The following is a 26,872-nucleotide window of genomic DNA, read 5'->3' as shown; positions in this document are numbered from 1 at the left end:
GCTATCCTGGAGAACAAGCCTACTGGCCTGGCATGTTACACACACACACACACACACACACACACACAAACACACACACACACACCCGCCCCCAGCCCCACAGGACCCGACCAGCAGGCAAGTGGGGCCAGTTGCATCTTCCCTTGCAGTAGATCAAGTTGCAAAGTCAACAAGACTCATGTAAGCTCCTGCCTACAATCACCCTGCCTGACATGGAACTGCAAGCTAAGGGGGATTAATATGATAAGAAATAAAACACTTTGGCAAAAAAGAAGTCTGATTGAATCTTTATTAAAATGTTTCCAGCTTAGCAGGAAAACCCAGGAAGAAACCTAGAGAGACTATTACAACCAAGACCTTTTACCTCAAGATAAGGAGGGAAAAAAAGTCACCATTTAAATCTTAGCAGATACTTAAAGTACTTAATTTCTTTGCTAGTTCTTACCAACTCAAACTCCCTATGGGGATTGCTCCTGCATCATCTCAAACCCTCAAATAATAAGCTGAAAACACTTGGATAGTGTTTTCTATAGGAAACCAAACAGGCCCTCTCCTTTGCCTACTCACCGTCTCTACCAACAAAGATATAAATTTGTTATCTGAAGTTTTAACCTTTTAAATCTAAATATTAAGTCTGACAAAAATAAATCAAGATTGGGATTTTAGGCAGATACTGAGAAATTTGGGTCAAAATAATCACAAAGCAGAGAAAAATCCAATCAAAGGCAACTTTCTAGAGTTTCTATTTAAAATGGTAAAGAAAATGTGTCAAAGAAACCGTTTCTGAGAAAAGTTGATTGCTCCTACATAGACTCCACCAACTAACGTGTCTGCCTATTGCTGACACTGGTTTAAGTGGACAGATGGGCTGCTGTCAGCCGCTCAGCACCCCACGGACAACAACTGTGTGCAAGCATCTGCAAATCAGAAGTTTCCCCAGGGGGAAAAAAATCAAAATGAAACCTCACAGTACTACTAGAGGCTCTAGAATCCCCCAGGAAGGATGGTGCTTAGGAAAGAGGCCTTGACTCCACACAGTGTTGGCTTGTGGAGTTTTTTAAAACACACAAGAAGCATATGGCAGCACTAAGTGAGGACCCAGTCACCCCTGGGCTTCAGTGGCTCTGCCCCCCACCCCACCCCCACCCCCGCGGAAGCCCCATGGAAGGTCTGCACAGAGGAAGAAGCACAGACCTATTCATCCTCCTGAGTATAAGAGCCCAGCTTTCCTTGCAAGATCCTCAAGGAGAAAAACAAAACCACCAATTAAACCGATATTTTTCTTAAGTTTATTCTCCTTAATCACCAAGTAATCTAGAGCGGAATGGCTCCTTGGACCCTCTTTCTCTCCACCCAATCTTTTCCTCCCCCTCCCCCCCATAGGCACACACACACCTGTTCCCCTCCCTCCTCTGTCCCCTGATCCAGACCCTACCCACCCCCAGGACCCTCACCCCCACCACCTCACTGAACCCCAGGCCTTGAGACTCGGCTGCCTGACACTCTAAGTCTGAGAACAGCAAAGGGGCCACCATGTGAACTGACAGCTCAAGGATTCTGGCATTGGGTCTGCCCTTGGAGGGGCGGTAGGACACCCCATCCATCTTAAAGTGACAGATGGTAGGGCATTGCTGGCCCCCAGCTCAGTGGGGCTGCTGTCCCAATTGATGAACTGAGGCAGAAGTAAAAGCACCTGGGTCATAGGTCTGCAACACTGGTGTCAATATTACCACTAAATCCCTATAATTTCTTCTCAAAAAGGAGCTGAAATGGAAAAAGAAATGAGAAAGGAAAAAAGGAATGAAGAGGGGAAGGAGGGAAGGAAGAGAGGGAGGAGGGAAAGAGGGAGCAGGGAGGAGGGAGAAGAGGGAGGAAGGAAAGTCTATCATTCTAGGTTGGAATGCAAAGTGTAGTCATAAAATGGCTACTCCAAAGAGATGTGAATCTTGTTCCCTGTTTTAAATCCCAGTTTCAGGGAACAGGATTCTCAGGAGCATGCCCTAAAAGCCCTCCACAGAGAGCGTGTGGTTGAGTGCGTAGGCATCACCATCCTCTTCCTCCAAAAGCAGCTTGTCGATGGTCAGGGAACTAATGGCTCTCCTGGGGTCTTCCATGTCCTGAAGGACTGGCTCAGGGATGGAGATGGGCAGCTGGACAAACTGGGGCCCAGGCAGGGCTGGGGCCGGAGGCTGATACTGCAGGGTGGAGGTGGGCAGAGTGGACAGGGGCTGAGGCCACGGGAAATAGGTGAGGGGCGCCTGGTGCTCTGGGCCCTCCAGTTGGGGCCCAACCGCGGGTGCAGCTGCACTTCTCGTCTGTGATGGGAAGACACAGGATGAAGGGTTAGCAGTGCTGGGGATCCCCTTGGCCTTGCTCATCCTTGTCCTGGTGTTGTCTCCACCTGCTCAGTCTCCCCCAGAAGCCACACAGACTTGAGCTGGGTCCCTGACTCTATCCCTCACCAGCTGCATGTCCCTGCTCACACCACCTCCCCAGGTGTCCATTTCTCTTCTGTACGGAGTTACCTATAGAACAGACACCATTGGGCCGAGCTGATTAGAGATGCTTTTCCAGGTTTTATTGAATATAAATTGCATCCCAATTTCAAAGATATTAAAATGTGGGTGGGGAGAAATGTCCATCTTAAAAATCAGTGAAAGTACAGCATGTTAACAAGCCTGTCCCCTGGCATGGTAGCCATATCCCAAAGGTGGCTGGCTACTGGCAGGCCTAGAGACAAAGATGGCCCTGGCTCCCTATGGCAGCCTTGACATCCTGAGATCCACCCAGGCCAACAGAGCCCCACTCACCTCCCTCCTGTTCTGGGCAGACCTAGAGGCTGGGGAAGCACTACTGTGTTAGTGAACTAGCCTTTCCTTAAAGCTTCCCGGCGCCTTCCACTTCCTCGTCCTCATATCTCTGAGCTGGACCCCCATGGCTCTCCCAGGGTCATTTTCTCAGGCACCCTGCAAACAATGCCTCTCACCTGTGCAGCTACCACACTACAAACCTGAGGTCAAGCCTGCAGGAGAGAAGGGCCTGGGTCCTTCCTATCTTCTACAGCTGAGGAAGCAGGTGGAGGAGGAAGGTCTCTGCATGAAATGATGTAAGAGAGGCCCAAATCCCCCCCCCCCACTGCCCCTCATTCCCCCATCCTATCTCTGTCTGGTTGCCACTGTTTTGAGAGTAAACCATTAGAGTCATTTCAGGAAGAGTTTATGTCAGTTTCCTGGGAATCTTGTTATGATGCAGATTTTGGTCTAGGAGGGCTGGGGTAGGCCCTGGGATTCTGCAAGTCCACTCAGATCCTTGGTGATGCCAGTGTGGCTGGTCCAGGGACCATAGTTGGAGTAGCAAGGTTTACAGTGTTTTCCTACAGAATGGTAGAGCTGGAAAGGGTCTCAGAGGCCTTCCAGCTTCCCAGCAAAGCCTTAAAATTTCCAGTTCTTCAAAAATCCAAATGGAAAGCCTACTTCTTTGAGTCATAAACCCATGCAGGTCACCTGTAATTGCAGGTTTCTTTACTCAGAGATGGAATTCCATCAACCCAGTGCTACAACAGGTCTTAGCTCCTGTTCATCAGGAGTGCTGACTGGTAGCTCCAACCAGCTTTGATGAGTTAATTACAAAGTGGCAAAACAAATAAATTATTTCTTAATAAATACAGTCTGTTTAATACACAGAACCTTTCAAAGTAGGAGGTGGAGATAATGAAAGGTAAATAATGAAAGAAATCCTTGGGGTTGAAATGACTGGGAACAGTTATATCTGCCACCTCCTCCCCCTACCCAAGGCCCCCGATATGGAAATGAGTTGCTTGGGAAAGGTGCTGAAGGCACTCCTTCCTAGTACCACCATGTAGGCCCCACAACCGGTTTGCTGGGTAGCCAGGGGGCAGAGGGCAGGAGGGCTTCTGTGGGCCCTGGGCTGGATGGTGATGAAAAGGCAGGTGCATCAGGATGACACTCAACTCTTGAGGGAAATGGACAGGAGGCAAGGAACCAAAGCAAACTCCATCATCAACGTGGGCTTTGCAGCTACTCATGAGGCCCCAGCTCCACCTCCCACAGTTTACCCTGAACTGCAGCTGGATATGGCTACTCCCACGGAGCTTTCCTTCTCTGAACGCTTGGGGGATTCCCATTCCTTTGCTCACACAGGTGTCACTCGTATAAAACTAGTTATCTTCCTTTCTTCCTTCATTGCTTTCCTATCTGGCACTTGAAGGAAGCCCTTAGTTAATGCTGCTGGCCGACTTTGAGACAATCATAATAACACTTATGGAGTGTTTTCTGTTTGCCAGGAACTATGCTAAGTCCTCCACATGTGCCCTCCCACTGGAGCCTGACATCAGCTCTCTTATCAGTATTCTCATTTCACAGATGTGGGCACCAGGGGTCTGTGGCCTCCTAGCTCCTAAGTGAAGGGATGAAGGGAACCCAGGCAATCTGATGCTAGAGGCAGCACTCAAAAAATTACCCTGCAGGTGTGTCTGACTTCTGTGGGGTGCCTGGGTGGCTCAGTCAGTTGAGCATCCAACTCTTGGTTTCCGCTCAGGTCATGATCTCAGACTGCACCAGGCTCCATGCCAAGCTTGAGGACACTCTCTCTCTCTGTCCCTCCACACTTTCCCCTACTCACATACTCAATCACACACACACACACACACACACACACACACACTCTCTCACTCTCTCTCTAAAAATAAATAAATCTTTTGTAAAAAGTAGTTTTCTGAAAAGTTGTGTCACCTGTTACTTAGCCTTAAGATCATCTGGCAAATCCCATTGTTCAGTGAACAATCACCCCCTAGGCCATCTGAATAGAAAGAAAATGCTGGCTATGGCACAAGACCCCACGCAGATCTCACCTGAGATCTCTAACCTGAAAACTTAAACTTCCTACCAAGACTTGCTGCTTTGGGGTCAGCAGGAGAGACATAGGGCAGAGAGGCTGGAGAACCTCCCAGTCCTGAGGAATACAAGGCGTGACAAGGGAGGCCATGAGCCTTCTTTGTGGAAGATATTTTAGGTCACTGGAGAGAAGAGCAGGCCGCCCTACAGGACAGGGTGAGCCTAATGACTCAGTTATCCTGCAAATCAATAGCAAGAATGATCAGGGGTCAGGAAGTCAGCCTATGTTCCAAAGGGTGCAGTTGGCATGGGTTGGTGCAGCAAAGCTTTTGTGCGACGTACCGTGACATTAGTGATGAGCGGCTGGGAGGCATAGGTCAGCACGGAGGAGGGCCCCACAACTGTGTAGCTCGGGCACATGGGCTGCACATACATGTCAGCTGAGTAGGGGCAGCTGACAGCTTCATGGGACACATACTCCGTGTAGGGTGTCCACGGGGCCAGGGGCTGGAGGGTGGCCGGGCCGGGCTGGGAGAGCCAGCCGGCACACAGGGCCCCCTCCTCTGTCACTGTGGAAGCAGAGACCTCCATGTCAAGGCAGGAAGGACCTGTGGGAAGAAGCAAATTACAGAACTGCAGGTGTCACCCGGATGAGGGGCACAGAGGGGACCAGGGCTATAGGGGGCTCTTACCCACTGTGGTGTAGGTGGCCAGGGGCTGATGGGGCAGCACCACCTAGAGGGAAAAGAGAAGACTAGGATCAATGTTCTGCTGTCTCCAACTAACCCTGTGCAAAAAACTTGCCCAGAGGTCCCCAGGGCAGGAAGGGATGGGAGAATTTTCCTTATTAGAACACAACACCCACCCTGTGCCCCAACCATCACCACCCATACTTTTGAGGGATTCATGTTTCCATTTAGCAAGAACCTTGTGCACTTAGGGAACTGGCATCATCCTCTTCCCACAGTGAGCCCCCAGCTCACGCCAGGATTGTGTGATTCATCCGCTCACTCAGGCCCTGGCCCTAACTGTCTTCAGCGGGCCAAGCCAGTCTACCCAAAGCCCTCACCCTACTTCAGGGACCACTGACTCGTTCTATCTTAGGTCCATCCTTCAGCAGCCATACCCTGGTGATGTGTTGGCTTCATGGCTTCAGTGAGCATCTCATAGGGCAAGGAAGCATACTCCCATCCAACCCCTTTGGACACCCCACCACATACACACACACACACATGCATGCACACACACACTGGCCACAGGGGCCCCTCACCGCCGTAGGTGTAACAGCCGCCCCACTGCTGGCATGGCCACGTTTCCTCCTGAGCAGTTCCTTCACTGGCTCCTTCACACGGACACCCTGGTACGGCCGGGGTGGGGCTGGGGCCTGTTCTGGAGCTGTGGCTGTGAAAAGCAATGTCACTGAGCATCTCCCCCTTGGACGAGCCCCCATCCCAGGGTGCCTGCTTACCTCACTTGTGCCTGAACAAGGAGGACCCATGAGACTTCCTAGACAATTTCCCTCAGTATCGTCACTCCTCCTGCCCCAAACCTTCTGTGACTTCCTTCCATCCCATCAATTAAGGCCTGCAACCTTGAAAGTACAACTGAAAGTCCTGGGCTGTGTTAGTCCAACCCATTTTCCAACCACTTTGCACACTAAGTACCACATAAACCCTGACTCTGGCCGGGAGCTCTACTCAGGCTTCTCTTCACGTTCCTTGCATGTCTCATGTCCTCATCTCTACTTGTGATTTCCCATGGTCAGGGTTCCTGCTTACACTTCTCAGCCTCTTGGCTCAACCTTGCTCAAGACTAGTGCAGCCCTCCTGGCTGCCCGCGGCTGCCCACAGAAGTGGCTTCATCCTCCAGCCTCTTAGACCAATTTAGTGCTCGGCATAGGGGATGGCAAAGGCCACCATAAGAGCAGGCACTCTGAATCAGAGGACACAGGTGCCACATCTGCCTCTGCCACATTCTAGCCACGTGACCCTGGGCAAGTCATTAACACCTCTCAGTGCAATTTCTTAGCAAAGGAATGTCCTAAGGAGACTCTGGCCTAGGAAATGAGAAGCACAGCATATACTCAGTATAAAAATCAGGTACAGAGTGAGCATTTAATAAATTTGCAGTCTGCTCTGTAATTAATAATCCTTTTGATGTATATTTCTTATGCCCCTAATTAGATCCTAAACCTGTCAAGGTGAGATATGATACCTCATTTCTCTATACCTTCCCCAGTAGCATGTCCATAGCAAGCTCAGTCGGGTATTTGTTGATTATTTGGTTCATTATGTGAAATGTGCTGGCATTCACCTTCCCTTCACCTCTCCTGGGCTGTGGGGAATTGTTCCCAGGGCCTCTGTGGATCCCAGGACAAGTACCTGATGGTGATCTACGCACTTAGGACCAGAGATGTCCAGCCTTGCTGCTGAGAGGTTCCCTGTGCCTTTTGTCATCAAAGCTGGGAAATGAAAGCACTGAGTTGGAACAGGGTACATCCTGGCCGGAGAGAGCAAGCCAGAGCAGTCATGGCTGGGCAGTGACTCTGCCCACCCAGACAGCTCACAGCCTAGGGCCCTGGGCCTCTCAAGGGCAGACCTGGGTCTGACAAGAAAAGTGAGTACCATCGGCCCTGGGGGCTCGCACAGGGAGTCCATTATCATCCACCGATAAGGGCCCCAGGGACGTGGGCTCTGAGTCAAAAGCCTGGAAGTCTGGATATCTACTAAACCCGGAACCATAGTGCTGCCCTGGCTGAACTTTGCTCAGTAAATACCCAGCTGATAAGAACCCGTGCCTGACCCAGCACAGACCTCCATCCATGCTCCAGGCACGCACACACACACACACACACACACACACAGCCTGGCCTTGATGCCAGCAGGCAGGGAGAGGCAGCACGAAGCAAGAAAGGGAGTGTTACAGAACACGTAATGCAGAGAACCCCAGACTCAGATGCATCCAAGGGGGCTTCCTCACCTGGCCAAGTAGCGGAACTGACCAGGGAGTGATGCACAACGCAGATGCCCAGGCTATCAGAGAGTTCTGATGGGGGCGGGGTGATGTGGGCCTAAGAATCTGTGTCTTAAAAGTCCTTTAGGTGATTCTGAAGCTCTGCCAAGGTTAAAACTACTGATAATTCATTCCTGATCTCCCTCTAAGGGAGATAAGATGATAAGATTCTCTCCCTCTAAGGGAGATGAGGGATAAGATAAGATTCTCCCTCTAATGTCCTAATAGGAGATTTATTATCTTCTTTTTAATCTCCCTTATCATAGTGAGGAATCTGTATTGGTATTCATTCATTCATTCATTCATTCATTCATTCAAATATCCCCCGACACTATGAACAGAGCTCTGAACAGCATAAGCTGTGGCCCCCACCCACATGCATCTGGCATCTAGTGGGAGAGACAAGCAACGGAACAGTTACAACTTGTGAAATTGAGACTGAAGCCGGAGTGTGGAGCAGAGAGACCCAGCCTGGTGCCAAGTGCCCTGAGACTACCTGTAAGCAGGCATTCCTATATGTAGCATTAACAATGGACTCAAGAGCCAAAACTACCTACATTCAAATCTGGGCTGTCGCTTACTGGTGGAAAGGTCTCAGATGATTTATTTAACACCCCTGGGCCTCAGTAACTCATCTCTCCCACAGCAGGTGTGAGGATTCACGGCAAAAATACACGGATGCTCCCAAAGCCATGTCCCCCTATGGTACATGTTCTTTCCCCAGAGGAAGGTGGAAGTGGTGGAGGGAGGGGAGCCACCTTCCACCTTCCTCTGGGGAGCTACAGTGTCAGGAAGCTCTTCCTCCTCCTGGACCTGCCACATCATAACAAGCACCATTTTTCCTTGCATTGCCTTCTGGTGAAATTTGCCATTCGTAATCCACCTACAGTCTTCTCATCCATGCGGTGAGGATCGTAAAGATACATAACCAGTAGGGGAAGCTTCAAACAGAGCTTGCACACAGGATGCATTAAATAAAGGTGAGCTAATATTATCTTCAGTGTTAGTAGCAGCATCTGAAGACAGACACCAGGTCCCCTGTGGAGTCTGAATGAACATCCCATCCTTCCAGCTATTTCTTGATGACCTGTTCTGAATCCTTCCAACCCTCCTTCTGGGAGCCCCCCCTCCTGGTTCCCATGTGCCACTTCCCCTCATGATAACTGATGCCCACCGTCGGCTCCAGAACCCAGGTGGGGCCTGACGTGGCAGAGAGCGAGGTCACCTGTGCTCCCATACTCTACTCGTTCATTCTTGGTCACCCACAGCCACATTGGCTTTGTTCACACCCACGACATTCGGGCTCTGCTGGTCTGCAATCAGGTTTCCAGCTCTTCTTAGGCATAGGGTGTGGCCTGAGGCATTATGCACTGGGGAGAAACTCAGGGGACAGGCTTATTTGGGGGTCACACTTCTAATTCAGCTGGAGGACAAGAAAACCTCAATCCCACAGGCCCACATCAAAGACAGGTCCACAGCTCACCCCCTCTGATTTGCATGTATGCTTCTGGGGAAGGGCCCAGAGGACTCCTACCCGAGTCCACCCCCTCCCAGGAAGTGGACACATGGAACACTTGGCTGCCAAGAGGCCAGCTGGGCATTTCCAGGATCTTGTCAAAGTGATGACTTCCTGCCTCCTGTTGTTTTTGAATCAATGAACAAAGAGGGCTTGGGGGAGGTGCTGTGAGCAGAGGGTATCAGCCTCCGATGTCTGGACTTCCTTAGAACCCACAGAGTCAACAGGTGTGCCCAGCACAGACCATATGGAGAGCAGTTTCTCAGTCCTCACCTCTTCCTACTGCAGTCACAAAACTCCCCCAGCTCTCAAAGATCTCCTGCCTACCCACCTACGAGTCCACAACCAGCTGCCAGGGAATCTGGCAACTAACTACAAGTGTGCAGGTATGAGAGAGAGTGCTTCTGACAGGGACTTCAGAAGGTGGCCGTGAAACCTCAGGATCAGAAGCCTCACGACAAATCCCAAAGGAGCCCGATGGCCAAGTGTATTTGCAAAGCCAAGACTTGCAGTCCGTGCCTTTCACACCAATCTTTGGGAAGCAGCAACAACCGTTTCTAATTCTACAGTAAACACTGTACTCCCTACTGCCACTGGCATAAGAAACGAGCCCACAGATACAAATTTGGAATAGGAAAAGAAGTTTGTCTTAAATCATGATTGCTTTGCCTTGGGGTTTCTGGATCCCTGAACTGAGCTAGCTTTAAAGTGACTAAACTAGAATTTTTTTTTTTAATTAAGATTCTTAAAATAATTTCTTAAAATAACAGTAAGAGACAAAGAAAATAAAACAGAAGATCAAATGATAATTAATATATAAACAGAAAGGATTAAAGTCCAGTTTCCCAGAGGAGAGTTGACCAGAGATATTTACAGCCCCCTAAATTAAATTGCAGCTCCAGGTAGCAGGTCCTCAAAGCCTGAAGCTTCCTCACCATTTATCCTGTGGTCTGAAGGCCCATTAAGTCTCCTGGGAGCATCCGAGTATCCGCCACTGAGAAAAATCTTCCCACCTAAACATGAACCTTGCTAGGAATCTCCTTTTTCAGTGTGAGAAATTCAGCCATGTTACCTTCCCACCACTGGAAGTCAGTCACCAGCGGAGTTTGGGAAAAAAAAAACACTCAAAACTCATTTACAGAAAAACCTATAAATTTGGCCCCAGTGAGGGCTTCCCTTTTCCAAAATGAGCGATGAAAAAAATCTGAAGGTATAAAAAGTCAGCAGAAGACATTTCAGTTCCCCCTGCCACACACCCAGACATGCTCCACATCACAAAAATAAGAGTCCTGCAGCTGTTGTTCCTCTGGAGAGCACAGACCATGACAGATTGAGCCAACTGGTCACTTCAGGCAGTGCTCTGGCTGCTTGTGGGCATTATGCGTGTTTGCATTGAGCTTAGGGAACATATGGATTCCACTGATTTAAATAAACATGGCTCTCCAGTTTCTTGAAGAAGGTATAATAAATATCTCTGAGGACATATGCAAAATCGTCAGCACTTGTTTATTTAATGACCCCATGCAAACCACATTCACACCACAGAGAGGAAGCTACTTGGCTAAGGAGGTAGGTCCATTCTAATGGCTCCTAGTAGAGCCAGCACGGAGGCATTTATCACTGTAACTTCTCCCCGAGGCTGCTTTCAGAGAGCCTCTTCAGACAGGTGTTACCTAGAATAGCCTCCAAGATCCTCTTGGAAGGAGACTCTTCTCCTAGCCACTGTCCTGTTACAGATTTCCCATGAGCCTCCAGGGCAGGCAGTAAGTTGAATACCAGTTAGTGTTGCTGCTCTAAAGGCTAGTTGGGTACATTTCTGTCATCAGGGTACCAGAAACAGGCACCCATCCCACCCATCTTGACAATCTAGCTCACTGATAGTACTTTCCGTTTGTAACTGAGGTTAAACCTCAAACCAGCAGCCACACAGGGCCATTTTGAAAGACAAAAAGATAAACCTTCTTAGCCCAAGAGGACACATGACACACTATCGATCATTCCAAGTAACCACAGTAAATATTATTCTATCTTGCTGCTGAAACGTCACTACTATTAAAAAAAAAAAAAAAAAAGATTCACTAAGAAGAAAAACAAATAATTTTCTCTTTACTCATCGCAAAACCAAAAACAAATAATTGAACAATAGAATTCAAGCCTAGGGCTAACAAACTTATTCTAGCTTCTAACAGAAAACAAAGTCATAAAAGTTGCTGACACTTTTCACTTTAATGCAAAGAAGTTTGTTTGTGTTCTCAGTCCAAGGTAGTTGAGGGTGCCTGGGAAAGTTTAGCTCAGATCAGCTCAAGGATTATCCACATCCTGAACTGAAACACTAATGTGAATGTTCCTCTTCTGCTGAAGATCTGAGTCAAAGTTTTCAAATTTGTTCTTTCCATTCATGGACAATGGCTGTTTTTTTTCCAGACAGGAAGAAAGAACTTGGGCTTTGGCCAAAGATTGGACTTGACATGCTACAAAAAGGCTTTCCTGCCCAATTTACACTAGATTGCAGTTTACTTTTTTTTTTTTTTTAATGGAGGCCAACAAAGAGATTCCATACACATGTAAATGTAGGCTTTCCATTCACTAATGTTTAAACTGAAAGGGCTTTGCAGCTAGCAAGTATCACCACATCACTCATATATTCTAGTAATCTGGATAACATCCAGGGCAGATGAGAAAGATAGATGGATAAAAAAGTGCCTTTAAATGTGTTCAGAAGAATAGCTCCTAGGTGGCTCAGTTAAGCATCTGACTCTTGGTTTTGGGGATGATCTCATGGGTCATGGGATCAAGCCCCTCCACACCTCCATGCTTAGGGAGGAGTCTGCTTGAGATTCTCTCCCTCTTATGAGTATGCACTTTCTCTCTCTCTCTATTTCAAATAAATCTTAAAAAAAAAAAAAAAAAAGTGTTCAGAAGACATGAGAAAGTGGAACTTCAACTGAATTACAATCTGATGTTGCTCCTAAGGCTGCTGGGATAGCCAAAAAGAAGTAAGCCACAGTGTCTTGATGTGTAGATTTCGGATGCCTCCATCAAAGAGCACTCCAAGATGGTGGCTGATCACAGACTCTCCAGTCTGATCAGAGAAAGGAAGGGAAAAGTAGTGACATTTCCTCTCTTTGTCCCCATTCTAAGAAGCATATTCCTGTCAGCCCCACAGAGCTCAACGATCAACCATCATTTGATGAGAACCATCCAGTGATCTACCGTGACCCCAAGAGGTCACTGTGAAGGATAGAGGAGAGTTACAGACATGGGTGGCCAAAAGGACTTAGAGAAACAACCTGAGAAAGAAGAGCCAGGAGAGGATTGTAAAGTAGATCTGGGGTGACCACAGATCTTAGAACCACAGAGCCCCAGAACAAAGGGGCCTAGGAGCCAAGTGATCTCTGTTTCAAGGAAGCCCCAGCCAGCCTGGAATGGATACCCAGAGTGATCACACATTGCTCTCAGATTATGTTAGGCTTAAGCAGAGAGACAGTTTACCCGTAGGCCACTCTCATCCACCAAGCTCCTGCCTGAGATGTTCCCACTCCATAGCCTCAGGATTACCTGGATTATCCCAAAAGTACTGGATGTCCCACTCCATGACCTTGGGTGAGATCAGACAAAAAGATCAGTAGTGCCAGAGCCTTCAGCCTGTCTTCACAGGCACTGCTGCCGAGACATCCTTCCCCCAGGGGCTCTCAGTGCATCCATGCGTCCAAAGGACACATTCCACACCACGCGTCCATCCTCCCTCCAAACCTCCTGCAGAACAAGCAGAGTGAGCACACAAGGCTCTTGGATTCCTCTCTCTACTCCCAGAGAGTGTCAGTGTTCTGTCTCTTCTTCATGAAGATTCAGCACGTTGAATGCATGCATGCCAAAGGTCCATGTGTCTCCTGGTCATGACTTTAACCCCCAGGAGCTCAGAAATCACCACACTCATCTTTGCATGATTTTCTGTGACTCATACAGCTCTGACACAAATGATTTCATTTGAAGCCTCACCACAACTTCTGAAATAGGCAGTGGAGGTCTCCCTCTCACCTTCCTTTCCACTGATGAGGAACATGATGCCCAGAGATGTTAAGTGACTTGCCAAGTCCACACTTGTAAATAGCTGTGTCATCAGCTAAACCCAAGATCTCTGACTCTAAGCTCAGTCCATTTCTGCCTCTGCCTGCCCTCTGCCTAGGTAAGTTCATTTATTTTCCTGGGTAACCCCAGAGGTCAGTCACAAAATGTCCCTTGCCCTATTCTGACTCTCATTCCTCGAGTCAGAGTCTGGACTTGGACCACCCTAATCCAGTCTCCCTTGACTGCCGATTTCCCCAAGAAACAGTATTTCCCATCCGAGAGGAAAAAGAAGTCCATGAGAAGGTTACCAGCAATCTGCTCACATGAGTGACGAGAACTGAGAGACCCAAACAATTTCCCGCAAAGTTTTATTTTTGGTATTTTCGACTGAAATGACAGAGGATAGGTCCACCTGAGAAAGCAGCTGCATCTGCCTGTGTCTTACAGAAACTGGGGTTACCAGAGCAGAAAAGGCTCCCATCTGAGATACACTAAGTCTCAGAGTAGGGGACAAGACCAAGAGAGCCCTAGCAGAGCATGCCCTAAACAAATATTTGCTAAGCAGAGTAGCAAATGGTGGGTCCCTGTCACCATGGAGCTTACCACCCAGTTGAGTGGCGTGCAGACATTAATTAAACAAATGCATAAGCAGACCTAGAATTACAAACTGTGACAGAGCGGCAACTGCCTCACAACTGAAGTGTTCTGGCTTGTTTGGCTGGTTTCCACCTCCACTTGATTCAGTAGGACTTACATGAGCAGCAAGCAGGGGTCCCCAGTCCATAGGGGCTACACAAAGAGGAAAGTGCAATGAAGCATGGTTCTTCTACTTCTGATTCAAGGACACTGGTCTGGGGTGAGGCTCAGCTCACACCATGAATGTAAGTCTTGCCCAAGACATACAAAGTATTCCCAGATGTTCAGTGTTCACCCCCAGTCTGAGGACCCTAGATGAGCCCTAAAGATGTTTCACCAGCTGGTCCTATCCTATCTTGGCCAATTAGCCCACTAAAGGAAGACCAGCCCTAGAAATTCCAGTTCCATATGGAAGTCAAGTGGCTCCAGAGGTTCTATACTGTCTCAAAACTATCTTCCTGAGATTCATATTTGTAGAAGCTTTTGAGTCAGGCTACAACTGCTCTCAGTGAAGTAAGAACCTGCCTTCATCTAAGGGTTGACTTATTTCAACTGGGAGGAGAAGAAGCACCTAATGGAACCCTAAAATCCTTGCCGCTGAAAAGTGGTATAATGTTGTTTGGGACTCAGGCAGACCTAATTTGGAAAGCCTACTCTATAGCTTATCACTGTGTGACCCTTGGCAAATCACTTAACATGTATGTGCCTCAGTTTTCCTATTTGATAAATGAGAGTAAGGATCTTCATCTCATAGGATTATCACTTGTATGAAAATAACAGTTAAGTATTTAGTATGTAACAGGTGTTGAACAAATGACTATTTCTCCTATGATCTCAGCCTATCACTCATCAGAGAAGGAACTAGCCCTGGCGCTATGATTCTAACTTGCCCTCGTCCTGTTACATCCTGATACTGAATGTCTCTATCCTCAACACACCCAGAGCCTTCTGCCACCAGCAAGGCCTGTCTCAGCCTGTTTTCATGGTGCTCCTAGAAGTCATCCCCCTGGTCCCTGGACCTGGTGTCCCCAAGCAGCAGGACAGCCATGTTTAGGAGACAGTGGGGCCAATGATGCTGCAGAGAGTTGAGTCAAAGACCTCACTTGCAAACAGAACAAGCCTGGATAGGAGACATCAAAATCCTGGCACTGGCCTCTTATAAGGATACCATGAGCTGAGCAGAAGGACTTCTTTCTTCAGAAGCCAGCAGAGGAGTAGATTTGTGGCAGATTTAAATTTTTAAAGGACAACTCCAGGAAGGAAGACCTTAGGATTTTTGAGAGACAGAGTAAGATGGCATATGATGTCCTGATCTCAGATATAACTCCTCAGAGAACTTCTATGTATCTCCCAAAGGACAAAGACAGAGCCATGACTGAGGCCATAGTCATGGTACTTCTCCAAAGGGCTAGAAACCTAGGAGTACATATCCCATATGGGATAGAAACATGGCAGTACACACAAGAAGGTTCTTTGGTGGTCAGCGAGGAGAGTTTTATCACCTACTAGAGCAAGACAGAATTCTGGCTGACATATTGGGCATTGCCTTTGCTTTATTGAGAGCAGAAGGGATCAGTGTGGGAACAGAGAGGGTCTACACTAAGAGCACAAGACCATATGGGGGGGGTGAGCCAACCCAAGGTGCCCACACAAATTCTATAGCAAGTTAGCACCAGAGTGAGGAGATAGAGCAGAGGAGACAGATACATCTTTCCTTATTAGATTAAGACCCAGAGCCTGAATCTAGAATTGCCAGTCCAATCAAGAATAGGAAAACCCTATGGTCAGGCAGCTGGAAGAGAAGAATTGTGACTGTTTTTTTCTTTGATTTAAATAATATCTAGTTTGGGATTTTCCAGACCAAAGAGATTCTTATTGAAGAAATGAATTGGGATACCTGGGTAGCTCGGCAGTTAAACGCATCTGCCTTCGGCTCAGGGAGTGATGCGGGAGTCCCGGGATGGAGTCCCACATCAGGCTCCCTGCATGGAGCCTGCTTCTCCCTCTGCCTATGTCTCTGCCTCTCTCTGTGTGTCTCTCATGAATAAATACATAAAAATATTTTTTAAAAAAAGAAATCAACTTTTCCTGAGACCAATTCCTTGGAAGAAGACCCAGCACCAAAGGGTCAGATCTAAATCCAGCACCAAGGCTTGTGGCAACTTGGGGCACAGACTATGTGAGTAAAGTCAGCCTTCATAATTGATTCAGGATGTGACATATAACTGCCAGTCAAGATGAGCTTTTTTGCCAAATCCCTGGTTTACTAACCAATGGCCTCACAATATGGGGACATTCCCTTGTGAAGAACCTTGGAGAAGTTGTTAGAATAGCAAGTCTTGGGGTTGCCTGGATGGCTCAGTAAGTTAAGTGTCTGCTTTCTTCTCAAGTCATGAACTCAGGGTCCTGCAAGCAAGCCCCACGTTGAGCTCCCTGCTCCCCAGGGAGCCTACTTCTCCTTCTCCCTCTGCCACTCCCCCTGCTTGTGTTATCTGTCTCACTCTCAAATAAATAAATAAAATCTTTTTAAAAATGGCAAGGCTGAGAAAGGAGTCACCAGGTCAATCTTTGAAGAATATACCCTCTTCTTTGTTTACAAGATAGGGACATAGATTGAAAACATGACCTTCACAGCTTTAAAGCTTCATGGAGACCAATACAACAGGCTTCACTTTGCTCCAGAAGTGTGGTCTTTACCCCAGAAGCATTTAAACCAAGGACCTGGGATCAGCTATCAGGGATCTTGCTGAAGGAGTAGAGGATTGGTCCAGGTCATGGTTGTGAAGCTATGATCTAAAAACCCTGGAATACAGTGGAGCCACCTGTAGTTAGTTGCCAATAAAGGGAAGGAAGCAGGGGAGTCTGGGTGTGAGTGAGCAATCAGAGCTTTAGGATTCCCCCAGAATTGCTCCATTTTTATTTTGCATTGGAGTTCTACAATAGGTTTGGTTTGAATAAAGACATTTGTGCCCAAAATGTTGCAAACACTAGCCTGGACATCCTTGGATTTTCTTTGCAGTGCTCCTCTGTTATGTCCTAATAGGCCTCTTTGTCTCCCAAGATCCAAGCAAGAAGTCTATCATTTATTCTGGAGGATTTATAACTAATGCCATATGCTTCAGGGTACCTTCCCTGATTCCATCTTCTCCTCCCTCCTGCTGAAGACAATTGATGTCATTGCTTGATTTCTCTACTAAGAATAATCCTATTACTGAGTGGCTGCACGCATGCATAGGATGACAAAATGGGATGACTGGTTTTCCTTCTATGCCTTTCTTTCCTGAATTAGTATTGCCTTCCTCCAGCATTAAAACTTACTCCTGCTTTCAACTCTCTCTCCGTTTTGTTTTGTTTTGTTTTTTTCTTCTTCTTTCTTTGCTATCTCCTCAGTAATTCTCAGTCCTGGGAAGGGATTCACAATCTTTGTACACTTATCTTCCAATTAAATTTATGACTCTTTCTAGAGGATTCAAGGGTCATTCAGCTTTTCTTCAGTGTGGTCAGATCCTTTTTCGTCCCAACACCTGGTCTGAGAATGACTCTGGTTTGTAATTCTTTGGCTGCCTGCTCTTCCCAGAAAGTGATACTAATGAAACCATTACTAAGAAAGGCAGCACACTGCTGTTTCAGTTTTCGGTATCATTTGTGCTATTTCTTACAAAAGTCGAGGGTCAGTCTTCTGACAGCTAGATTGTAAACACCTCAGTCCAATCTCGTGAATTAAAAGAAAACAAACACATTTTGTCAGTCAACACGAGCCTGATGCCTTATGAGGCGTGGCAGAAAAGAGTAGCCCAAGTTCCAAGTGGGGTCAGAGAATGGCCACCTTAACCATAAGCCTTAGCCCTGACCGTGAACCCCACCACAAGTTACAAGACTAAAAATGCGCACCCTGCTATTTCACAAGAAATGCAGAACTCAGAAGCCACACAAATTACCATCTATAATTAGCTGCATAAGCTTTATTCTCAGAGGTAGAGTGAGAGAGAGCGGGAAAATAAGAATAGTAACTAATATATATTATTGAGCATTGACTTGATATGAAGCGCAGTAGTAAACACCTACCACAGCGCCATGAAGCAAAGAAGTAAGAATTCTGGTCTCGTTATATACTTAAGGAAGTGGCAGCAGAGTGAAGCAGAAGCGCTTGTTAGGACGTGCAACCAGTGAGGCATAAATCTAGGATTCGAACTCAGATCTGCCTGCCCCAGAGGCTAAGCTCTAAACCACTAATGGCATTGAAAGAACAGAGATGCCACTCCCTAATTCCAAATAAACCCCTACTCTCTGTACATTGCTTTTCATACCACATCACACTCATGCACACATGTGCACACATGTGTGAAGAGCTAGCCTGACTCTCCCAAAGTCTAGACAGTTCAAAATGAGGGAAGTGCCATGGAGGCAGGAGCCTGGGGTCCCAACTCAGACTGCCACACTGGGTTCGTTATTAGTGCTGCCCAGAAAACAGATGGGCTGGGCTTTGGGGGAAAGATTCTGGGTCACTCTGTCCCCTTGGAGCCCTCCCATTGCAGCTAAACAATCTGCAAAGAGCCCAGTGGAGGAGGCATAGATGCAAAGACTTTATTCCTTGCAGTAAGAAAGATGAAACACCCATCAAAATGAGCCTGGAATCCACCAGCTGGCCACTTCATTTCTGCCATTGGGCTTCCTCTCCTTTAGCTGGTGTGGGAGGACTGTGCTTTTACCAACAGAACCCTCCTACACCCTGTGAGTGAGCCGAGCACCACTGTGGAGACACAGGACAGCTTTGTGAGACAATATTCAGGCTGACTTACTAACCTAATCTTCAAGCTTCCATTTTCCCATCTACGAAATATAGCTTAATACAGAACCTACCCCCTGGGGTTTCTATGAGGATTAAATGAGATAAGACACCCAAAATGTGGCCAAGACTGGCAGCTGCTGCACCTGACATCAGCCCTGTCCCTTCTTACTAACAAGTCCCATGTTCTGGGGGCATCAATGTGCCCAGCTACACAATGACACTATTTGCCCTGGCAGATAGGAGTGGCCATAAGATGTCAGCAGTAGTTGTAGGGGCGGCAGAGAAGGATGATATTTTTGCCTTTCTTTTTCTTCTTCTTCTTCCGTGTCCAAAACACCAATATGGTGGCTGGAGCAACAGTAGCAACTAAGAAACAGGTTTGAGGACCAAAACCACATGCCAAAGACAGGAGACCAGGAAAATAGGAGTAGCCAGAGATGTTGTTGGCACTGCAGACTCTGTGGACAGTCCTGCGTGGCCCACTGTGGACTTCTTCGGGGTGATAGATCATACCCCACTGTCTTATTTAAATCCATGTTGTTCAGGTCTCTTCACTAGCAAACCAATGTAATTAAACTGATGCAACAGAACATTTGGTATGCTGCAGGGCACCAAGTAAGTACTCATGCCCCAGAGCTGGTATGGGTCCCTATGGAAAGGACAGAACATGTGCAGCTCACAGCAGTGTAAGGTCCAAAGCTATATTAGAAGCCATTCCTTGCAACCTCCAGGTCAATTATTCTCAGCATGGCTGCACATTAGAATTGCCTGGGAAGATTTGAAAATCTAATGCCCAGGGCCATTTAATGAGACCCTCTGGGTTGGGACCTGGACATTAGTATTTCTTAAAATTTCCAGAGCATTCCAATGTTCAGCCAAGGTTGAAAAGCACAGCTCTGTGCAGATGGAAAAATGCCTTCTCTAATATTAAAGACTTGGTGTTTAAAACATGGATTTATTTTGTATAAGCCTGCATGAAAGCTCAGCAATTATAACTGAAAAAGAACTTGAGTCAAGTTCAATCTCCCTGCCTCTTAGCCACGTATAGGCAAGTCCCATTGTAGAGCCAAAGAGCATAGGTGGCTTGCCTATGGCCCCGCTCCCAATAGCTTATAGCTCCATGTCTCCTGCCTGCAAGAACAATGTTTTGCTCATAGCATCACACAACAAGGACAAGAAGATTCCAGAAAAAGCTTCTCCATTCCAGGCAGTCCCACACTTATCAAGCACTACAAAAATGAGAAAACTAGAACATCGCTAAGTATTTCATAACTATGAAACTTATGTTGATGATCTTAATCAACCAGCCAACTTTGGTTTGGTTCAATCGAAGTCAGAAAATGGTGTTCATCTTCATAAGCTGGAAAACAAACTTCTTTAGAAAGAAGTCGGGGCGGAGGGGTGGTAAGAACCTAGTACCTTTATTTTGTAATGGGAAGGTTTAAAAGCAAAAATTTACAGAACTTGTAAGTGAATTAAATGTCCAGATTTTTAGCTAATAAGTGTGGTTGTTTCTGTTCCTCACAACAGAACAGATTTGCAGATTTGAAATGGAAGAGAGATTTCCAAACCTCTGACTTGGGAACTTTCTGGGTATAGAGAGAAACAAAGTTGATGTTTTTCTTTAGTAAATAATAGAGAGACGGAAGCAAAGTGTCCACTCTGAAAATTATTGCTCTTTTACCAACTAATCTGTGTGCTTGGTTTACGTTTGTCCCTTATTTCACTTCCTTCTGTGCGTGTGAGGTTGTGTCTGTCCTTTAGACTCTACTTGTCCTTATCACCAAGAACCACTGAATCAATACACAAACTTGCTGAGAAGTAAAGGTGCTTATTAAATGGACAAAGGAAAAAAAATAAATGGACAAAGGTTGTAACACAGAACAGAAATGTTAGAGGTACTCCACAGACCTAAATCACTTGTTAGACATTTGCCTGAGTTTCTGCAAGAGAAAGGTTTCAAATATTATGTGGTTATTGCAAGTTTTCCTTATACTTAACTGAATTTTTTAACTTCCCTTTAAACAATTGGCTGTTTAGTAGAACCCTGGAGTAAATGCAGAGTTCAACAATAATGAGAATTTTGAGGCCCTAATTTATCAGTTTGGGAACCTCTGCTCTGTTGCAGTTGTCTGAAAGCAAAGGCATGTCCATACCTTAATAGTTAAGCAATCACTATTTCCTGTTCTTATAATGCCTCCCTGCACACCAGGGTCATATCTACAGGAATCAAGACAAGCTACCAATTCAAAGAAAATCAGTCAGCCTGCCTTTTATTATCATGTAAATCTTTCCCTTATACAAATAACAACAATAAAAAGCAGTCCTATGATTCATTCATTTTCCAACAAATGGTGTTCAGTTGATGGTACTCCGTTCCATAGCTGTTAAGGAAGAAGTCAATCAAATCAAATTTTGGCTTTATGCAAATCATTTAATCAATTTGCTGCAAGTTTTTATCTCCCACTAATGTTGGGCATGTGTGACCCCTGGTTGCAGTGAAACCTAAGGAAATGAACATGTAAAGTACGACCAAATCATTTAGCCCAGAGGTTGGCAAACTTTTTCTAAAACAGACCAGATGGTAAATATTTGAGGCTTTGTAAGCCATATAGTCTCTATGACACCTACTCGACGCTTCCGTTGTAGCAAAAGCAGCCCTAGGCAATATGCGAATAAAGAGATATGGCCATGTTCCAATAAAATTTTATTTTCAAAAGCAAGTGGTGGGGCCGATTTGGCACTCAGGCCACGGTTTGCAGACCTCTGCTTTAGACTCTTGGAAAACTCTTGGTTTGAAAGATCCTATCATTCAAGAATATTTTGATTGTGCCTTTTTAACTATTCTAATTAAAGTGCAGAAAAGGATAGACAGGAAGGAATTTAGCACTTCCCTGATCCCTCCAGATGGGCAACAGGATGGACGGTGCTCTATAACCACTTTCAGGAGACTTGATGACATGGCCTACATTTCCTACCTTAGCTCCTACTAAAACCTCATAAGGCAGGCATTAAAACCCTGGTCCTCCAGATTTTTCAGAATCTGCGAATGTTGAATAATGAAGCTGCAGAGCCAGCTTTCAAACCCAGACCTGTTTCACTCCATTGTTCCTGCTGTTTATACTGCACTGTGACTAGTTCCTTAACAAGAGCCTCTCATTGGAATGGATGTGAATTCCTATGGACGCAGGGCCTGTAGGACCAAGAGCAGAACCCAGAAGGAGAATCTGCAGGTAGAGTGACCTCTTTTATCTAACTGGCCAATCAAGCAAGGCTCAGAATCTGCAGATTTCCACTTGTGGTGCCAGCAGTTCTGTGAGCCAATCCGAATCAAAGCCAATGTTCACATTTAGTCCCCACACAGGGATCATGGGCCAGATAGGGAGAAGGCAACATGTACAAAAGTGGATGTTTTCTTAACCCTTTCCAGAACGCCATAGTACAGTCATTTCAGATCATGGCCCGAGGGTGTTTTCTGAAAAAAGAAAGTGCCTTTTCAGCACTCTTCATGTCTGATTTCAAACTCTGCCCTTCCATCAGGTGATTCAAAGTGGGCTGACAAAGCTGCCCTGTTTTTACTGGTTTTCCCACAGGGTCTAGTCCCTCAGGTCCCCTCAGTGCCCTGGACAAGGGTTTTATTTGGATCCTGGGTAAGGGGATGGGTCCATGCCCAGGTCTTTTCCTAATTTCCTTTAGGGTGCTGAAGGATAAGTAAAGAGAATCTTGACTGTGTGCATATGAACATGTAGAACCGTTCACTCCAGTTATTCCACTGACCAGCTTATATTGTGGTCTCCTTAAAATGGAGTTTTGTTGGACCTGACTGACATCCAGAGTGTGAGCAAGAAACATGTCTCCACCATCTCCTTCGGGGAAAAAAAACAAAAAAACAAACAAACAAAAAAAACGCTCATCTCTTAAGAGGAATTAAGGAAGGAAAAATGTAGTGCATAACCAAGAGTAGGGAATATGGCAGCCCATGAATGCAAGGAAGCAACCCGTATCACAGATATTGAGCAAAACCAAAGCAACCAGCACCATTTCAGTGGCATCTTAGCTTACCAAGATAAGGGTAGCTCTGAGTAATGGGTATTATTTTTGCCCCATTTTACATATGAGAAACCTAAAGATTTAAGAAAATAAAAATAAAAAGGAAAATTACTTGCTTTGACTGGGTAGGAACCAAGGCAAAATTTCCTCAAGAGCTCACATAAAACCCACCAATTCAGCCTTCTAAGTGTAAGGGCATTTGGACACTCAGCAGCTTCCATTAAGGACCTTAGCACCCACCTGCCCTCAGCAATATCTACTACTGCTCTACCCTTCAGGATTCTATGCACAGCACCCCTATTAGCATATCTCTAATGATCTTGGAAGGACTCCATAGCTCTCAAGTCCAAATTAAAGTTCATCTCTTTTTATTAAAAAAAAAAAAATGCATCTTGCCAGTATCAAACAATGAGACTTCACAATCTGGGAAATTTTGAAATCTCTCCTCCAAATTATATATTAACAAGCTCAATTCCAGAGAATTTACACAAGAAATAAAGGAAACAATGAGTTGGTGATAAAGTAACTGTAAGTTATGTTTTAATCAATGAAAGTATATTTTCAGAACTTTAAGGCCTCCAAGAAAATATCTTTTTGTAAAATAAACAAACACTCCCCAATTTATCTTTTCTGTAAATCTTGATTCTCTTATATTAAGTTTGCTTGAAGTAGGGTGTATATAAATTCATCAAAAGGCATTTTAAAGACCTAAGCACTTTTGAAAAGGCAGAGCAATTTTTTGGTAATATTTCTTCCTTGAGGAAGTACATAAATGAGCCCCCAAAATGTTCAACTGTCAGGAGGCTGTTGAGTTGGCTTTGTTATTTCAAGAAGGGAATGTTGTAGATACTCTCTGTATGATTTCAATTATTAATAACACAAGTCTCTGTTTGATCCCACATAATGGAAAATAAAGTTCACAGTTGTTCCATCCAACCCCAGGGATAAACACTAAGGTTAAAGATAAACCCGCTGACCCCCTGCACGGGGGACCCACAAGGCTTGCCACAGAGCGCCAGGAAGAATGCCAAGAGGCAGGAGAGTGGAGCGAGCAAAGACCTGCCCAACAAAGCCAAGGTTCCATGTTGTCCCCGTGCACTCACAGAAACAGATGACACCTTCAGCAGAAACCTAAGTAACTCAGAGAGGAACAGGCCCAGGGAATTGAACCACAAGCTAAAGAGCAGCTCTTTGTGAAAAATAAAGCCACGCGTGTAAAGGACCCCATGGCTTTCCCCTCTCAGCCCCAAACCAATGTCACATTTGGCTTTTCGTTTTGTGAATCATGAACTGGCCTCTCCTCACCACAGTGATTCATGCCTCAGAGCAGAGACCCGATGAGCTGTCCCACCTTGGAACACTAGCCTGGAAAATGAGCATCACCTCTGACAGGTTGGTTTTGCCACTGGGCTCCCTCACCCACTTCACCCCTGCGCTGCCCTGGGTGGGGGACCCAGAGAGCCCTGGTGCCTCCAGCACGACCACATCCTCTCAGTCCCGGGCTGGCTGGTGGCTCCCGGCCCCTACCTGTGCTGACATGGCTCTGACAGCCACGGTCAAACCACTTACGTTTTTGCCAGAGCATGGCCTGTGACAGGATGTTGCCTTTTCTCTTTGAAGCAGACAGTTTGGCTTCTTGAATGTGAGACCCGGGTGTGCTTTCCTCCAGGGGAGCCACTGCTTGCTCAGAGGCTGTTTCCTCAGCTTTTTAAAGGCCTGAGTTCCCGCTGCGGGGGCACCGCGTCATCACATCCTCCCACCTCAGGCACGGGCGCACTTTTTCCTCAGGCCAGGCTGCCTGTCTCCCCACTGTGTGCGCCCTCGGAGGCCCACCACTTGCTCACAGAGCCAGCCAGCCGGATCTGAACACCACCACCACACATGGGGCCGTGGTCCTCCAGAGGCTGCCCCACACTGCAGGCTGGTACGTGTGGTGAGTGTGAACGCGGCTGTGAGTGTGAGCTGTGCGAGCACGCATGTCAGGTCTTGGATCCCCACACACCCAGGGTGAGTCTCAAAGACCCCTGGAAGACTCTGGATATTCTATGGTGCCCATTCAGGTTTCTATACCACAGGCATGGCAGCAGGACTCAGTCCGCCATGGGCCCTGCTCAACGGGAAATGCAATTCCCAGGGGCCACTGGTTCTCAACACAGGAGGAAACACCTGTAGTCTCTTCAAGCCTCACTAAACAACCTCTTCATTCTTTTAATACTGCTCTTCTGTTTATTCCATTTTGAAACACAATAGCCCCTCCCTGGCCCACCAGCCATTACCAAAATTGCGAGGCTTAATCACGCTTAAATATGGGGCACGCTGGTTCCAATGGTCCATATGCCCATGGAGAAAGAGGCCAACTCACCCAGGGAAGAGAAGAGAGGATGCCTGTGCTCTTTAACCATATAATATGAACAAGGCCTCCTTCCTAGTACTCACCCACCTATTAGCATGAAGCTTCTCAAAGGAAAAGTAGTGAGGCTCACCACCTCACAGCATTGCGGGTTAGGCCATGGACTCCCTCCCAGTTTGGAAGCCCCCTACCACCATGTATCTGATGCCACATGTTCAGGCCCCAGTGACCCAATCACTGGGGTCAAAACTCCCTGACTACAGCCCCTTAGGGCAGGTCCGGGGCCTTGCAGCTCTGCCTCCCGCACTGCCTCAGAGCCATCTGACACAACACTCTTTCCACTGGAAACTGAGGCACATCCATCTGGCCTGGCTCAGTCAAGGGAGAGGTGAGTTCCCAGCAAGGCTGTGCCACTCACTGGCTGTGTCTTCACCAAGTCAGATAATTCTGAATCTCCATTTCCTTGTTTATAAAATGAAGAAGCAGTCCTCCGACTGTCTCACAGGGTTCTTAGGAGGCTATGTGACCTCACTGGTCCTACCTCACACTGCTCTGAGTTTTGTCCTATTTCTCCAAGTTCTATGAAATTAAGAACTTTTTCTTATTTATCTTGGCCTCTTCTCACAGCCTAGCATAATGATTTCCATGAAGCACTCATAATAACAACTACTTCCTAGGCACCAAGCTCTAGGTTAAGTCTTAAAACTACATTATCTGATCAAGTTACCACAACACGGTGAGGAAACTTCTATCCATATGTCTCAGAGAAACAGATGCTGAGGAAGTTTAATTGGCCCAGTGTCACAGGGCTATTAGGTGATACGCTGGTTGTCAGACCCAAGCTCATCTTACTAGAGTCAGAATTTTAAATAATCACACTGACAGATACTCGTTAAGTTGAAGTCAATGAAAGCCAAATGACAGCCATGTTTAAAAGCTAGAACAGATCAATGGAAGACCTGGTATAATAGTCCCCTCTCCAAGAAGGAAGGAAGAAGACAAGCTAGAGGTGAGCTGACAAATCAAATCTTACACAACAGCAGGTAAAAACAAAAAATGTCGGTAGGTAAGCCCACCATCATGCCTATCTCTAAGCCGTGCTACCTCTGACAGCCTTGAAGCTCGGGAAGCAGATTCCAGCTCAGCTCAGTGCTTCCAGCAAAGACTTGGATATCAATGACCATATATAAGCAGGTATTTGGGAACCAAGACTTGGTCAAAGTATCTAATATTTTCTGGGAAGACATTTTCTGTGCCTAAGAATCCAAAGCCAAAGTGCATTGCGTGGCATGTTCAAAAGGGGAGGAGGTATCCATGTGTATGCAATACCTCACCAGCTTCACAGATTTCCATTTCACCACCGAACTTGGAATATAATCCAGCTTCTCAATTTTTGCCAACCTAATAGATGTCGTGATAGCTCATTGTGGTTTTGTTTTACATTACTAATACTAATACATAGTAATATATCCTCTTTATATGCTTGTTAACCTTCTGGATTTCCTCCTCTCAAAAATGACTGTTCATTTCTTTGCCAATTTCTCCAGTGGAGTTGCTGTCATTTTCTGGTTGATAAGGAGTTCTTTGTAGATTCTACA

General features: G+C 46.4%; 1 protein-coding gene across 1 annotated transcript; it reads right to left on the bottom strand.

The window, feature by feature from the left end:
* Positions 1–275: 275 nt before the first annotated feature.
* POU2AF1 (POU class 2 homeobox associating factor 1) lies at positions 276–25,126 on the bottom strand. Its single transcript, XM_026006735.2, has 5 exons — positions 24,494–25,126; positions 6,124–6,254; positions 5,546–5,588; positions 5,196–5,461; positions 276–2,315 (listed from the first exon to the last, which is right to left on the bottom strand). Exons 1-5 carry the CDS (start codon positions 24,507–24,509, stop codon positions 2,001–2,003), a joined length of 771 nt encoding a protein of 256 aa, XP_025862520.2. The 5' UTR covers positions 24,510–25,126; the 3' UTR covers positions 276–2,000.
* Positions 25,127–26,872: the final 1,746 nt, after the last annotated feature.

Source organism: Vulpes vulpes, chromosome 12, assembly GCF_048418805.1.
Source record: "Vulpes vulpes isolate BD-2025 chromosome 12, VulVul3, whole genome shotgun sequence".
Classification (NCBI taxonomy): domain Eukaryota; kingdom Metazoa; phylum Chordata; class Mammalia; order Carnivora; family Canidae; genus Vulpes; species Vulpes vulpes.
Note: the sequence above shows the minus strand (reverse complement) of the source record. Positions and strands in the feature narration are given on the sequence as shown.

What these genes read in the sequence shown, in the direction of transcription:
- POU2AF1 (XM_026006735.2), bottom strand. An exon ending in GGCCACCTACACCACAGTGG is followed by an intron (nt 5,462 to 5,545) that starts GTAAGAGCCCCC and finishes TTCTTCCCACAG; the next exon opens with GTCCTTCCTGCCTTGACATG. An exon ending in CGCTCATCACTAATGTCACG is followed by an intron (nt 2,316 to 5,195) that starts GTACGTCGCACA and finishes TTCCCATCACAG; the next exon opens with ACGAGAAGTGCAGCTGCACC.